Source organism: Cololabis saira, chromosome 13, assembly GCF_033807715.1.
Source record: "Cololabis saira isolate AMF1-May2022 chromosome 13, fColSai1.1, whole genome shotgun sequence".
Taxonomy (NCBI): Eukaryota; Metazoa; Chordata; class Actinopteri; order Beloniformes; family Belonidae; genus Cololabis; species Cololabis saira.
In genome coordinates this window covers 10,325,166-10,341,802 of record NC_084599.1, presented here as the reverse complement: position 1 = coordinate 10,341,802, position 16,637 = coordinate 10,325,166, and the positions used below count along the sequence as shown (strand labels likewise).

The window sequence follows — 16,637 nt, the reverse complement described above, 5'->3', positions numbered from 1 at the left end:
CGAGTCGTTTTAGTACCTCCACCCTCTTCCTCCACAGCAGTGCTTCTGTAATCCCTGCAGAATGTTGTTTTGCGTTGTCTTGTTGAAAAATAAATTGATATTTTAGATAAGGCTGGGACTTTAGCGCGTTAATTTCGATTAATTAATTACAGAAAAAATAGCGCACTAGAAAAAATAGCGCATTTTAATCGCATTCGTTTTTTCCCCTCAGAACGTTTCTCACGGGACGACTTTCACACAGACGGCGCACCAACCAACCAGACCCTTGAGAGAGAGGCTGCGTCCGAAATCGCATACTTCCACCCTAATGATATTTACTGATATTTACTGATATTTACTCAAAAGTGTGCCGAACTTAAGTATAATTTTTAGTATATACTTTTTAGTATGGCATTTCGGACGCACAGAGAGAGTTACGACACTTACGTGGACTCCCATTGTAATCTCCACGGCGAGATCAAAGCGTTTTACAACTCTCTCTCAAGAGTTCTGCAACCAACGTGCATTGAGTGTTACAGCGAAGTGCAGCCGCCGTCATAACACAAGCTAAGTTGTTACCACACACGTTAAAGATGAATGAAGTCGCAGACGAAAAGGGTCTCGTTGGTCCCGTTGATGGGAAATTTTGTTTTAAAAAACGGATGGATGGAAGCGTGCTCTGTTTTCTAATGTGTTTCCATGTTCTGGAATGAACTTGAAACAGTTGAAAGTATTTTATTATATTTAAGTGTTGTTTACAGAAGGTCCTTGACTATAGGCTACCTGTCTCATTCAATATGCATACTGCATATATTTAATTTACTGCACTTTATGGCAAATTGCACTGATTTGTTCTTGGTGAAGCACCACCTTGATAAAAATAAACTGTTTCATAAATTGAACATATGTTTTCACTAGTCAATCATTCACTCATATACAAAAATCCATTTGAAACAAACAAAAAAAGGAAATCTTATTGTTCTCATGTCTAAAATTGATATGCGATCAAATTGCGATTAATTGCGATTAATTAATTACAAAGCCTGTAATTAATTCGATTAATTTCTTTAATCGAGTCCCAGCCCTAATTTTAGAGTAACATTGTTGCTCTAAATGATGTGTATACATGTCTGCATTAATGCTGCCATCATGGGGGGCTGTGACTGACCTTTACCAAGAGTACTGATACAACCCCCTATTTTACACCTGACGTTTGATGCTGATAACAATCTGGATGGTCCTTTTCATCTTTGCTCTGGAGCACACAGCACCCATTTCTTTCGAAAAAGAGATACGAATCACTGATTCTCCTGACCACAATGCACATTTCCACTGTCATGGTCCTTTCCAGACTCCTTTGACCCTAGAGACATCAATACCACATCTGGACAACATAAGGTTTCTTTATTGCACAGTGAAGTTTGAAGTGGTGCTCATGAATGGAGCTCCGTATTGTAGTTCTTCACAAAGGTCTCTCAAAGTAATCCCTCAGTAATCCCTCACCCAAGTGGTCGTGTCAGCTGTAGATGGATGGCTTTTTTTGATGTGGTTCCATCTGAAAGATGGTAGATATCTAACATGTCTCCGACCATGCCCTTTACACTGAAATTCCCTCAGATTACTGGCATTGTTTGATATTATTGACTGCAGAAGTAGAAACATAAAACTCCTCCATTATTACTGTGAAGAGCATCACTTTTAAGCATTTCAATGATGTCTTCAGACATTTGTTGACAAAGTGGAGATCTTCTGCCCTAAAGACTCACTGTGCAACCAAAAGACTCAACTCGTCATTACAACTTATTTTTTTAATTACCTGATTGACATACAGTAGAATTTCTATACCTCATTAAAAGCGCTAAATTGCTCCTATCACATCATATGATACAGGCCTATAATGCAAAAATGGATGCATGAATTCAAATGAAATTAAGCTGATATCTTGGTTTAATTTTGTTGGGAAATAAATTCTTTCTTTTTTCATTTTTTTTTCTGCCTTTCCCATACCATCTTTTTTTTTTTTTTGCAATAGGTTTTAGGACCCTTGTCAACCACTCAAACAAGTAAGTTCATATAATTGCCAAAAAAATAAACTTATTTCAGTTGCTGCTCATGGAAATTTAGAATAATTAGCTATGTGATCCAACCTGTGCTGTCATAATAAACTACAGTACACACAATGTATCAGCTTTCATGCAAAAGCACACACAAGCATTATTTGATGTCATTAAAGATGATCTCTTATGGCAGACAGTTACCCTGCTGAACCTTAGCTTTATCCTGACATCACTCGTGACTCTATTTGCCCTGCAGCAACTTTGAGGTTTATCATCTGTTCCTCATCTTAGATTTTCTGCTGGCCATTGTTCTTTGTTGGACTGCAACAAAAAATGTGACTACTTCCAGCTTCTAAAATAGCGTCACATAGCTCTAACTCAGACCTAAAAGTCAAATGGAATGAGTTTTTGTTTTGTTTTTTTAATGCCGCTAGCAGTCTGGCTTGTTTATTTGAACCTTGAGACTTTTAATCAATTCAGCTAAATTCAATTCATAAACAGTTTATTAATCCCCAAAGGGAAATAATTTAACTAATGAATCCGATTGTGTCTTAAGTATAAGCATTTAATAAGATATTTTTACCAGAGTAACCAACATTTCCTGGATAAATTAGCTTGTTTTACCAATAAGCAAAGGTCTTTTTCTACTGTAGCTAATCAGGCCGCTCTGGGTCAGTTTATTTATACAGTTTAGATTTTAACAAACTGTTCCTACAGGACAGAAAATCAGAGCAAAAGAAATGGTGAGCCTCATTAATCCCCTAAGGCCTGGTGCAATTGTTTTCTTTTCTTTTTTTATGCTTTGGGCCCCCATTAAGAAATTCAATATTATAACAAACAACAAAATGTGTAATGTGCACATAAGTATACACAAGGTCTCAGGAGGTTAATACATTTTTGTATAAATCTGTGAGTAGATTTGCACTTGAATCACATTTGTACTAAAAACCGACTCTGGATTCATGAAGTGCATGTGTACCTGACACATGTTAGGTGATTTAACTACAGTGGAGCAAACAAAGACATTTTTTCTTTAGCTCTGTTAGTAGGCTGGGGCAGAGGGACTGGTGAGGAACAGGCCTGGAAAGCGGCTAATGCGAGTCAATGCCATGTCTTCTGACCAACAAGGCATTCAAGATAGATCCAAATGGATATACAGTAACTGGAAGCCAAAAAAGCCCTCTATCGTTACCTATATAACTAGATAGACCTCCAATAGGCTGTTAACGTCATGCCAGCCAATCAGAATCCTGGAAAAAACATCAACAAATGACACGTGTAACTTCCAGTTAAGGCTGATTTATGGTTCCGCGTTACACCAACGCAGAGCCTACGGCGTAGGGTACGCGGCGACGCACACCGTACGGTGCGCATCGCCGCGTCCCCTATGCCGTAGGCCCTGCATCGATTTAACGCAGGACAATAATTCAGGCTTTACTTCCAAGATGGAACGAGAGTCTTTCGTTTGGAGTGACAGAGAAGTGGAGTTACTTTTAATTGTGACTTTAGAATATAAAACAGGTAAAATACAAGAAAATATTGACGGTGGCCAAACTAATTGTAAGGTCGCACACATGAAACACTGGTGACGTTTCTGTTGCATAATGTGCAATCTGAAGCCTAAATCTCTGTTTTCCTCTGTTTAGACGCAAACGTGAAAACTGAGTTTTTGAAAATCTCCACTTTGCCCGGAGTTTTCAGAAATGATCGTTTTTGGTGACTTTGAGCTCCGTTTTCGTGTAAACGAACGGCCAAAACGCATGAAAACGCCTCCATTTTTGCTCCGTGTAAACGGGGCCTTACACTTTTGATGTTATGTTACAGCTTTCTCCATAGGAGCATTCGGTGGGGGAGCTCACACAGACAAGTGTGGAAAGATGGGATGGGAGCCATCTCTGTTGTGTTGTTCAGCTTGTTTGAAATCCAAAGATGTAACTCAATATATGCCAAAATGTTAATAACTGTCTAGGTTAAAAAAATACATTTTATTCAGTAGTGATTACACATGAGGTCGGGCTCACCAGTAATCAGGAGAATATTTTTAATCAAGAGTTCAAGTTTCTGTTTTTTTTTGTTCTCCCTTTATCTTTTATTCACATGCAAATACATACCCTTACTTTTCTGAAACCGAACAAACAACTCATTTTACATTTACCTCTTCTGTCTTCTTTCCCCTTTGTGTTCTGCTCCACTTCACCCCTGGAAAATATCCTGTTCTTATTGGAGGATGGTTGTATGAGATGTGACTCATTCGCCACTTGATAATTGGTTTCTTTATTAAATGTTTCTGCTTGGTTGATCAGGAAGGACATAGTATTCTCCTTTAATTAGGCTTGAAATTCAATATCCTAATTCCTCTGCCATTTTCCTCCTCCTGTGCTGACCAATGGATCGTTGATGAATGCAACAACTGGCCTGATTCACAGCGCTTCCTCCCTTCATGGTTTCTCTGACTGTTGTTTAACACTTTCCTTTCATCTTCCTGTCTTTAGCATTTTATTGCCTCCTGCTGTCATTTCCCTCCTTATTTTACTCTTTTCTTTCACCCGTCATAAAAGCAAGACAAGTCAGAGATAACAGTGTAGACTTTCACGAGGCACGGCTCTGTGCCAGCACATCAAGCCATAACAGCGTGGCATGTGCAGGCAAACAAAGAGCGATTGTCCATCATTATGCGCAGCACTTAGCCAGATTGTTTAATCAATATTGCGTTGATTTTGCCCCCGGGGGACGCCTGGATTTTCAGCCGTTGAACCGAAATGCCACCTGTGGATTAGTCCATGAAAACATTTGGTTTCACTGCTGATTTTTTTTATTTTTTATTTTGTCAGCTGCTAAATGAACTCATGCATAAGCTCCCCTTTAATTCCTTACACCTGGAGTTTTCTGTTTTTTCCGCTCCGCTGCTTCATTCATGCTGTGTATGTAGCTTTTTTGTTCATTTTAAGTTAAAGTTTCTATCTGTTGTACTCCACCTGCACATTTGATGGTGGGATGATCCTAAAAGCATCAAATGTGAAGCTTTATGTATGAACTTTATACAAATCTGATCTTATACAAGACTACAAAGCATGTATTTATCCAAATATCACTTTCTTTATTGAATCCACAATTTACTGACGTCACATCCTACTTATACTCATCTACAAATGCGCAACAAGTTTCCTTATTAACTACAAATTAGATTTGTTTAGAAAAAATGCCGTGACAAAGGTATAAAATGTTGGGGTTTTTTCTTATTATTTTCCTTTTTTCACACACCTAAAATGAAACTTCTTGAAGTGCTGTCAAGGACTAGTGTAAATGAAGCTCTCGTGTGTGTATGTTTCTATGGAGCTAGAACAGTCTCATAATTCACAAATGCACAGGACAAGTTTTACAAATGCACAGACCGATTTGCAAATACACACACAGTTTCACACGTGCACAGAACAATTCACACGTGCGTAGGACAAGATATACAAATGTATTTTTGATGCACACACAAATATAACCTGATTTACAAATGTTTTTTTGTCTGTGAGCTGCGCTGGATTTGTGTGTGACTTTTGAGACTCCCTTGACGTGACTAGATCCACAAATAGTTTTTTTTTAAACACGGAAGGATCTGCAACCAATCAGATGTCTTCCTTTGTTCCAGCCAATCATAAGAGCGCACCCCACGTGGGGGACGCAGAGCAGTGGATAAAACACGATTTACTCTAAACCAATCAGATTAAAAGGGCGGATACACCTGCTGTTTCAACTGCGTTAGCGCTGTTCACTTAGAAAAGTGATTAATATTTCGAGTTGGTGGACTAAAGATAAATAAAGAGCAACAGGAGATAAAACATAAATAAACAGGATGGAGAGGAGATCACTGTTCTGATTTTCTTGTGATCTCGGTAAAGAAAACAGCGCGATCTGAGATGGTTTGTCGGGCTGTTCAACCAGAGCCGTCAGGAGACTGCACTCCAAGTCCTGCCGATGATGATTATGAGACTGTTCTAGCTCCATATGTTTCCACCTCGGGGTCGTGTCACCACGGAGGCGGCCACACAGGTGACTGGCCTCGCCAGCTCTCAGCATTTCTCCTTCTGTGTCCCCTCATCCCGGCGACGTCGCCATGCCACTCTTTGTCCTGCTCACTTCTAGTTTGTGTTGTGTTCAGTCAGAATTACCATCAAACAGTGGCAAGGAGTTGCAGTGGGATGCGGATTAGCTTTATCATGCTGAGTAAGACCGCAGCACTCAGAAGAGCACATTTCTGCTAATTTGGCAGCGTTGTTAATTTATCCTCCGCCCACATGCATACAAACATAGACTCACACTGTGTTCCTGCCATGGAGAGTCATCTCTTTTTCCGTCAGAACTGCGCATCAGGGACTTTTCTGGAAATGACGGACCTGTTCTCTGTGTGTGTGTGTGTGTGTGTGTGTGTGTGTGTGTGTGTGTGCGTGTGGATCTTGTATACAGTCCGAGTGCATGTGTGTGGGAGTTCTGGCTCAATGGCAGCTTTTCTCTCCCGGATTGCTAACATCAGGCGACCAGCCAGCCATATAATGAAAACTTTGGAGATTTAGAAGAGCATCTCACTAAATACACCCCCCCCCCCGATGCACTGGCTGAGATGGCTCCCATTGTGCAGGTTATCACGATAACTTATTGGGTTTTATGAGACTAGTATGGACAAATGGTGTAGCAGCTCATGGAGCTATAAAGAAAAGGGGGAAAAAATTGCAGTCTTTAACCGTGTTGTAATTTGGTTCAGCCAAACACAAGCACGCTAATTGTAGCGTTTTATTAGAACCAACACCCAGATTCAGCGTAGGCAAAATAAAAGGTTAAGTTGCAGATGTAGATGGAAAACAGGTGCTGGAAGTGGAACATCCTCAGTCTCAGCGGTGTCTGGAGGTTGGAGCAGATGTGTTGTAACAATAGAGAACTTTCTGTTGACCTTCTGATTTCGAGTGCATCTCTTGCATTAATATGCAATATTTTTGGCTGGACATGTTTTCTTATGTTTCTAAGGAAGATGATGTCTTTGCCTGTGCTGAGAATAACAAAGCACAGCACAGCACTCTCTGCAGAGCAGAACCAGCCTGGCTAACATCTCCCTACAAGAGCGAGTGACTGATTTAAAACCTCCACCTGCTCAGTGTTAAATTGATTACATATTCACATATGTCCACATGCTTTTATTTACAGTTACTCTTTTTTTCTTCCAATTGTTAGTCTCCACTTTTACTTGAAATTGCATCCATATTTGCACCGTGGCATATGCTCCCATGTAACTCATCTGGGCTGCCAGTTATTCCCTTTAGAGTCCAGGCCGTTCTGCTACCAAGAGAAACAGTCAGAAGAAGTCAAAGGAGAAGATTTGCAGTCATCAGGGTCTCGGGAAGGATTGACAGCCAGAACAGGTGGCTTTTAGTTTGGATTCTGTCCATGGAGCCCGGGTGCTGAAACAGGGGAGAGAGCAGTGGGAAAGAGCGGCAGGCAACAGTACATTCAGCATTTGGATTTAGATGTAATTTTTTAATTCAGTGATTCACTGCTTGATCCTTTATAATTGGTTTTATTTTTTTATGTGAAAAGCACAATAAAGCCTTAATCCTGTAGACAGAATTGGGCTTTGAATAAAGACAGACTCCTCCACTACATGGAAGTGCTGAATTACTTCCTGGAATAGTTGAATATGTTCAAATGGAGGCTGCAAGCAGGCAGGGGGAGATAAATTTTGACGATCTCTGTAAAATGAAAATGGCAATCAGAATCCAATCACTGGTGTTACAAAGACGCCAATCCTTGTTTTGATTCTGCAGCCCTGAAATCTTTTTATTTTGTGTGTACAACCGCTGCCAGTGGAAAGCATTTGTGCAGAGGTTTGACTCCTCCAAGCATTCACTTCCTTCCCTGAAATGTTGGCAGTTGGACTGGGTTGTTATTAAGAGTGCTTCATCTGGGTTTGTGATTACAGCTTTGGCCAAGTTGACAGACTGTAACCCGCCAATTCACATCATGCAAATGATTCTCACACACACAAGTACACATCTGTGCTGCGATCCAAGGAAATCCATGCTGTGCAAGTACATATAGAAATATATTTATATAGACAAATAATCTATTACCCCTGTGACAAAGTTTTTACTCGCTGCTGTGTATACCTTGTACTTGACACACCCCCTGCACCCCAGTATTCGAACACTGTGCACATACACATGAGACGCTTCCTTCTTTCTTGTGTCTTCTTTTCTCTTCTATTGAAGACAAAATATAAAAAAAAGAGCACCCTGCAGGGGGTGAAGGTGCCAAGTTTTGGGAGAGAAGTGTTGGGTGGACCATCTGGAATAACATTCGCCTGCGTTTCATATCACTGCGCACCGTCTGATCTTTTTTCCAGAGACGCATAGTCACACTTTCATTTGACATATCAGCTATCACCCCCCACAGCAGCCTCCGCCTCAGCCCCGCCACTCTTTCCAATGACATCAGTGCAGGTGGCGGCCTTGAAGCAAACCCCGTCTTGTGTCTGTAAGTGTGTGTGTGTGTGTGTGTGTGTGTGTGCGTGTGCGTGTGCGTGTGCGTGTGCGTGTGCGCGTGCGCGTGCGCGTGCGCGTGCGCGTGCGCGCGCGTGCGCGTGCGCGTGCGCGCGCGCGTGCGTGTGTGTGTGTGTGTGTGTGTGTGTGTGTGTGTGTGTGTGTGTGTGTGTGGGTGTGGGTGTGGGTGTGGGTGTGGGTGTCAGAAGTGGTGCCATCCTGGCTGGAACACTTGTAGTGTTTGGGGGGTGGGGTGTGGGGGGGGTGCTGGCTGCTACTGTAGCTCTCTCTCTCTTACAGGTGGCTGACTTGACTACGAATGCAAACTGCTGTCAGAGCATTTTGACTTTTAATGTCAGAGGTCATAAATAGAATGTATGCATACAACCACGTGGTGGTGGTGTGTGTGTGTGTGGGGGGGGGGGTAAGAAGAGTAACACCGACTTAATTTACAAGAAAAGTCAGCAGCGTCTGTACTGTCTTAGAAAACTGTCCAAATTTCATGTTGATTCATCCTTGATGTCCATGTTTTATCGCTCTTTCATTGAGTCTGTGTTAACTTTTTCTTTCATTTGTTGGTTTTCATCACTTAGGGTAAAGCAGAAAACTGTTCTTACCAAGGTGGTTAATGTCTGTAGCAAAATAATTGGCTCTGCTCAGGTGACTCTACAGGACCTGTAGAACAAACAGCTGTATAGGAAAGCAAAAACTATCCTATCAGACTGTTCCGTCCTCTACACCAAGAGTTTCAGTTCCTTCCACTGCTTACACTGCTCTGACTTCCACTTCTCAAAACTAACAGACATAAACATTCTTTTGTACCTTCTGCCATCTCCCTCCTCAATTCCATGAGGAAAGGTAGCTGTTGTGGGGCTTGGATTTTTAGATTTTTAGATTTAAAGTCATTGTCCTTTTTTTATTATGTGTATATGTTTACATATTGCTGCAAGATTAATTGCATTGGGGACAAATAAAGTAAAAAAAAAAAAAGAAAAAGACAAAAAAAACTCTTTGCACAAATAGCTCTGAAGCTCTGTTATAAACATGTTCATTACAACCCTGCTGTTTATAATTTACAAACAACTACAATTAAATAATTTAGCATAAAGAGGCTGAATATAATTTTAAAGCTGAAATGAATGATTAAACATGATTTTGAATGTGATTCCAGCACATCCTCTGACAGTCTGACTCTGTTTTAAAGGGATTTTTCTCAGTTTCACGTTACCAGTACGTGTTGTTATTTGGTGCATGTGCAGGCAGCTATATGTGGTTCTTTTGCAGCAACTTTTCATTTCAGAGAATGAACACAGAATGACACTGTGAAATGGCATCAAGAGGGCTTTGTGTAGTTTGATACCAATTGTTGACATTAGCCCAAAGTGTTTTCCCTGTTTTCAAATCCAAAGTCTGGTTTGAATTACAGCCTTTCAATCAACACCAGCTGGCTACGCGCTCGTGTGTGTGTGTAACGCGGGTAGGCACTTAAAGTCTCTGCAGGCCACTTTCAGGCGATAGCAGCCTGACTGACAGCGCTAACAGTGTGACTATTCCACACAACAGGAAACTAAAACGCTAAATTTCACAGAGTGGTTTGGATAATCAATCCCTTTATAAATAAACCTTTTTTTCTCTCCCCCTTTTTCTAGTATCTTGCCATTTGTGTAGTTAGTTCATACCCACCTGCATATTGAGCTCCAGCTCATGTTCTCTCTTTTATTCCTGCAGGATGAATGTCGAAACTTCATGAAGGTGCTGCTCAGGAGAGAAGGAGGCCTGTTTTTGTGTGGGACCAATGCCTTCAACCCGCTCTGTGCCAACTACACTGTAAGTAAAAACACTTGAGCACACCTGCAATTACAGATTTACGATACCTGTTCCGGGCGTTCCAGCGGCCCCAATCGTGTACATTAATTCTCATAACGGTTGCGACATAATTGATAAATAGCTTTTTTATTTTTCCAGACGAGAGGTCTCACTTCTAGCGCGCAATTAGCGCATCTGCCGAGGTGAAAACACACGGCTTGATTAGAGCTGTTTGTTCAAGCACTTGAAGCAGCGTTTACTTCTTCCCGAGGAGTTATTTATCCAGACTGCCTGGCAGTTTCACTTCCTCGTTTTCCTGAGATACAACAGTTGTTAATTCTCAGTGGTTGAACTTTGTGGTTTGCTGAGCTCAAGAGACAGAGATGGAAATTCAAGAAGAACACAAAGAGCGGAAGAGAGAGAGGACTCAGAGAGTAAAGATGGAGACATGACATGGTTATTTATTTATTTAGTTTGTTTATTTATGCTTGTGCTAAAGAGTGAGAAGCAATTCCACAGATGGGGATTGGAATTTGAAATGCACCTGCGTATGAGCTGCAAGTGTAAGTGTTGACTGGCCTGATTCAGTCAATTAGCCGCAGTATTTTCTGAATATCAACCGCCCCATCATCTGCCCCAAACTGCACTTGTCAGAATGTGAAGGCTTGCATCCATCCAGTAACAACTCACCTGAATCCCTTGTCATGTGGCAGAGTTTTGCCCGCGCTTCCCAGCCAATTCCTTTCTCGCTCAATTACAATGACAGTTTCAACCTGCAGGGGAAAAAACGATGCTTAAATATTTATATTTGGTTCTGCCAAATTTGCATCGTTCTGCCAAGATTTTGAGGGGAAAGAAAAATATTGGTACCTGTGTTGGAGAGAGCCAGGAAGCCAGAGGATGAAATCCTTTCCATATCAGGGGCTTTATAATTGTTATTTGCACCCTCTCACATTTCAAACCTGGCACAGCAGCGGAGCCCATTATCTGTCAGCTACAAATGACATTCTACAACGGTGTACGACACACCTATCTCTGCACGGTAGGCTGTTTGTTTCTCAGGGGACTAGTTACTGATGCTAGCTGCTGTTTTATTTAAAGCTGCATTTTTATGTAATGGCATTTATACATTATTTAATTTCAACTTTAAATAGGAACTGGTGTCAAAGTTGGGCTGTTCTCGTGAAACGGTTTCTTATTACTGACTCTTACACATTTTAATTGACAGTGAAAAGCAGAAAAAAGACTCAAATGTAAATATAAGCTGCAAACTTGAGCGAAATGTGAATATAATTCTGTGTGTGTCAGTAAGGACCCTTGTTTATCTCTATGTTTGAGTTTGTCTGTCTTATTTATGTATGAGACTCTCTTGTTGCTTCTGCTATGCCCAATTTGCCACCAGTGAATCATTAGTTTGCACTCTTGGTAACACTGCCTAATTGCCATTCTCTGGTGGCTAGTTTTTGTGGTACTGTCATAGATGCATTTATATTATTCAGGAGGGTGACTGAAGAAAGCTTCTGCATGTCATGTGTTTTTGATTTGCCAGGGAGACACTCTGGAGATGATAGGAGACCCAGTCAGTGGGATGGCGAGATGCCCTTATGATCCCAAACACGCCAATGTAGCTCTGTTTGCAGGTAAGACACACACACCGTCTTTGCTCCCTCTGCAGTATTGGGATCACGGGGAGCCATCACACTTGAATAAATAACTGAGGAGCATTACTCTTTCTCCATGAATATACATGTTTGTCCATTGAAGGGAAAATTTGCACAGTTAAAAAAAACCACAGGTCTATTATTAGATAGTAAGTAGTGTAAAGTTTTGCCAGGGACCAAGATTATTTGAATCAAAGCAGATTTTAGTGGGATTGGGATATACATTTGCAGTAGAATGGAAATGAATGCTAGCACAGTCGACCTAGTAAGTTGCTATTTTAAGCCTCTGGCAAGACTCAAAACCAAAGTAATTTAAACGTTGTGATTTTGCTCTCCACGTACTGTAAGTGATAGTGTTGTTTTAACTCTGGATTGTTCAGTTGAGACCGTAGCCGTATACGTTCAGCAGAGCTCAACGCTATTCCCTTTTCAACTATATTTGGTTTTATGAAGCTCCTTTATTTACTTCATCAGACGTAAACACTTCACTAATAATTTCATCACGAGTCTTCTCTGCCTAAATCTTTAGGGAGACATTACAGCTGAGTCATGAATTCGTTGAGTAAGTTTTATGGCGTTACTCCAATTACGGTGGTGTCTCATCAGTTGTCATTTTTATGATAATATACTTTGTAAAATGATTGGACCTGGCTGATTCATTGGATGTAGTTACTGTGAGATGCATACATTTGGACACCTTTTTTTGGTTCTGTGAATAGCTGAGTAGCAGATGAAATGATGACCAACGCACCAAAGTCAGAGATGAAATACTCTTTGTAATATTTCAGGCAAGAGCACTGCATGACGTTAGTAAATAAAGAAAAATAAAGAGTATGAGCATCCCAAGTTGAGCTCTCTTTTACTGTAATTTATTATTTGTTTATTTATTAATTACAACGTTCCAGGTCTTAAGCGGTTCATTAGCTCTAATAGTCCTTCACTATGCATTTAGGGCTGGGTATCGATTCAAATGTCAAGAATCGATTCGATTCCGATTCTTAATGTTCAGAATCGATTATCGTGATCCGATTCGATCCGATCCGATTCGATATTGATTTGGCTTAGTGTTATTTAAAATGTTTTTTGAGCTGTTGCCTGAATTATATGATTGTAAAATAACTAGTGAAATAATAATTTCACAATAATTATTGTGAAATAACTTAGAAATAAATAACTCAAACAGGCCTTTCAATATCCATTTAAAGTGCAAAAAAGAAAGAAATTGCAACAGTTCATGCAGTAAACAAATCATTTTAGCTTATCTAACTGTGTGTCCGACTACTGGGATTAAAGTTCACCTGGCGAAAATGATTGGGAAAAAAAAAAAAAAAAAAAAAAAAAAAAATCGATCTTTAGACATAAGAATCGATTTTTAGGAATTAATATGAGAATCGATTTAGAATCAGAAAATCGATTTTTTTCAACACAGGCCTATATGCATTATCTATATGCTTTACTTTCTATTGTGTTACGAGGGTCTGCTGGGGCCAATCCCAGCTACCTTCTGTTGGAAAGCAGGTGTACGCCCTGGACGGGCCACCAGTCCAACTCAGGGCTGCACACAGACAAAGAGTTGCAAATTTCAAAACTCAAATTTCAAACTGTTAATACTCTGACTCCTCCAACCTTGTCGCGATCAGCAGCTATGGACCCCTCCAGCCAGCTGTCTTTCACAGATAAAGTGTTTGTAGATAGATGCTCTGTCAGTTCCACAGAGGTCTGAAAATGCAAAGAAAAAGCCTTCAGAGGGAACTGCTTACAGAATTGCTACAAAGATGAATCACAACTCCTGGAAAAGTACAGAAACTCGACTTACGCACAAATTCAACAATCATGGAAGCGTTATTAAGGAAACCTGTCCTGTGTCCTGCCTTTTGGAAATCAGTGGACCAATAAAGTTCAAATGAAACTTTTTGAGATGAGTCAGAGAACGGATGTTTGGAGACCAGTCCATTACAAGACCAGAAACAGACAACAATAACCCTTTGGTCCCTTTGGAATCACCTGGAAACAGAACCCAGCTGCTCAACGTCACCTCCAGCAGAGCGCAACACACAATTTGTCTAGCCAAGTTGGTTTATTGAGAATCTCTTTTCAGAGTACAGAAGCACAGATACGGGTTGACAGGGTTCCAGTCCCTGTGGTCTCAGCTGCTCCGGCCTCAAAGGGAGATGGGTGATCAGCAGGGTTGATGCAGCTGCTCCAAGTCTCTGCTGACACTATCACCTGCAGCTCTGCCACACAGCTCCCCCTGCAGCTGAGCCCGAGCCACGCCCTGCTGCCACACACCAATTAGCCTAACATGCATGTTTTTGGACTGTGGGAGGAAACCAGAGTTCTCAGAGAAAAGCCACGCAAGCACAGGGAGAGCATGCAACTCCACACAGAAAGACCCCAGCTGTGAGGCAGCGGTGTTAACCACACAGCCATCACAGGTGTGTTTAGTACACCTGAAAATATGTGGAGAGTAGGGCTGTGCGATTAATGGATTTTAAATCTAAATCGGATTTATTAATCAAGACGATGTTAAAAAAAAGGAAAATCATTAAATCGATTTTCCTTTTTTGCAGCTGGCTGCATTACAGACAGAACTCGTCTAGTCATCTTTGTTTGGTCAAGAAAATTGTAAATGTTGTCACTTTACTAAACTCAAGAAGGATTTGCAGTATCTTTCAATTGCACTTAATTCCCAATAGGGAAATTTGTTTAGTATTTTTATTTAAAAATAAAGATAAAATATTTGAAACAATTTATTCCATTGTCTGTTGTAGTTTTACCAAAAAAATCAAAATCGAAAATCGGGTTTTCGGAGAAGAAAATCAGGATTTTTTTTTTGTCCAAAATCGCCCAGCCCTAGTGGAGAGATGGATGCTGGAGGTTCTCCTGTCGATCCTCCACCAGCCTAAATGTTGTCCTTAATCTGTGGTTACACCCTTAAAAAAAATTGGTACAGCCAAGATGTCAAAAGTTAAGCCGGTTGGTGAAGAGAATGAAAAGTCACCTTCATGGAAAACCAACAGGTTTTCTCTTCATGGATTTAGAAATGCTAAATGTTTTTTCATGCCGGGTGCTCAGTTAATGTTTGACTTTATACATTTTGAAGTGAATTTTGAATGTGACTTATATCGTGACTGGGGGAGTAAACTTTTCCGTGTGTGTGTGTGTGTGTGTGTGTGTGTGTGTGTGTGTGTGTGTGTGTGTGTGTTTCAGAGGGGAATCTGTTTACAGCTACAGTGACAGACTTCCTGGCCATTGATGCTGTGATTTATCGTAGCCTCGGGGACAGTCCTGCTCTGCGAACCGTCAAGCACGACTCCAAGTGGTTCAGAGGTACCGAAAGATACGAGTGTTCATATGAATGCTTATTACGGTGTGCTTGTTTGTTGGCGCTCTTATCAAGTGCAGCCACGCCGATGCAGTTTTCTCAAGTACCTCTTCTGCTCAGCATCACTCCTGCTGTTGGTGTTGCTGTCAGAGCCTGTTGGTTTTGAGTGGTTGTCCACATGACTTAGCAGCATGCAGGATCGATACATGAGGCAGCAGCAGAGGTCTGAGTCAGCAGGCTGACAGCTTCATGTGCACATCGCCCGACTCAAAACTATCAAACTTATTGCTGTCTTTTTGAAAAAGTTTGGCCCATCCTCACCATGTTTGGAGTTGCTGCTGACACAGGTGGAAGAAGTTCTGAGTCTTAAATCACCAGAATCCCAGCCTGAAAGTCATTTCTCAGAAACACCAGAGTCATACATCCTCATTGTTTGCTGTGAAATCCCCCTGCACCATGTAATGAAATTAAGCCTGACTTGTGCTTCTGTATCCTTGTCCCCATTGTTGCTTCAGGGGTGTGGGAATTAATAATTCATTTGCAAATACGAGTTAATGTTTGATACACCGTCTTATGTCATCTATTCTCTCATCATGCACCTCTCATTTGCCTATTTCTAAATCTAAACTTTTCCTTTTCCCATAATACAGAGCCATATTTTGTCAGCGCTGTGGAGTGGGGAAATCACATCTACTTCTTCTTCAGAGAGATAGCCATGGAGTTCAATTACTTGGAGAAGGTTTGGAAGTCATTCCTATGGAAAAATATCCTGTTTTCCACCAGAATTTCCACCAGCATGAACAGTGTTCTTGCTGGTCCATTCAATGCATCTTTTGAAAGCAGTGCTGTGGAAATTATAAAAATGTATTGAAAATACAACTTTGAAAGGAGGTTCTGAGCTAGTACTATTATCTGAATGTCAATATCGACTCTTTTCCGCACAGCTACACTAATGTTTATTCTTAATTTAGTTTAATGTTAATCCATCAGCCCCTCACCTCATGCAATTATCCTACAAAAAAAGTGTTTTTAGTTTTTATATTTCCTACCCTTACTAAAGCTAATCATACTCAATTTAAAATTGGAAAATTAAGAAAAAAAAATCTTTGCGATTAATAAATAAGCCTTTCCCATTTGTAGAGAAGGTGGATTTGACTTGTTTGCAGAAAACAAAGTAAATGGATGCTTAAACATCATCAACATTGTGTGTTCAAAGAAGCAATTTTGAGATCTAATGACATTTTCATGAATAATTGATGCTGAAATTGCCACGATAAAACAATGATCTGTC

General features: G+C 40.6%; 1 protein-coding gene across 1 annotated transcript in view; it reads left to right on the top strand.

Moving 5' to 3' along the window:
* Positions 1–16,637, top strand: part of sema6bb (sema domain, transmembrane domain (TM), and cytoplasmic domain, (semaphorin) 6Bb) — a 182,144-nt gene that overhangs the window by 107,315 nt on the left and 58,192 nt on the right. The window contains exons 6-9 of the mRNA XM_061737645.1: positions 10,283–10,381; positions 11,910–12,000; positions 15,232–15,351; positions 15,997–16,085. Coding sequence (XP_061593629.1) covers positions 10,283–10,381; positions 11,910–12,000; positions 15,232–15,351; positions 15,997–16,085 — 399 coding nt within the window. The remainder of the gene's footprint in view (positions 1–10,282; positions 10,382–11,909; positions 12,001–15,231; positions 15,352–15,996; positions 16,086–16,637) is intronic.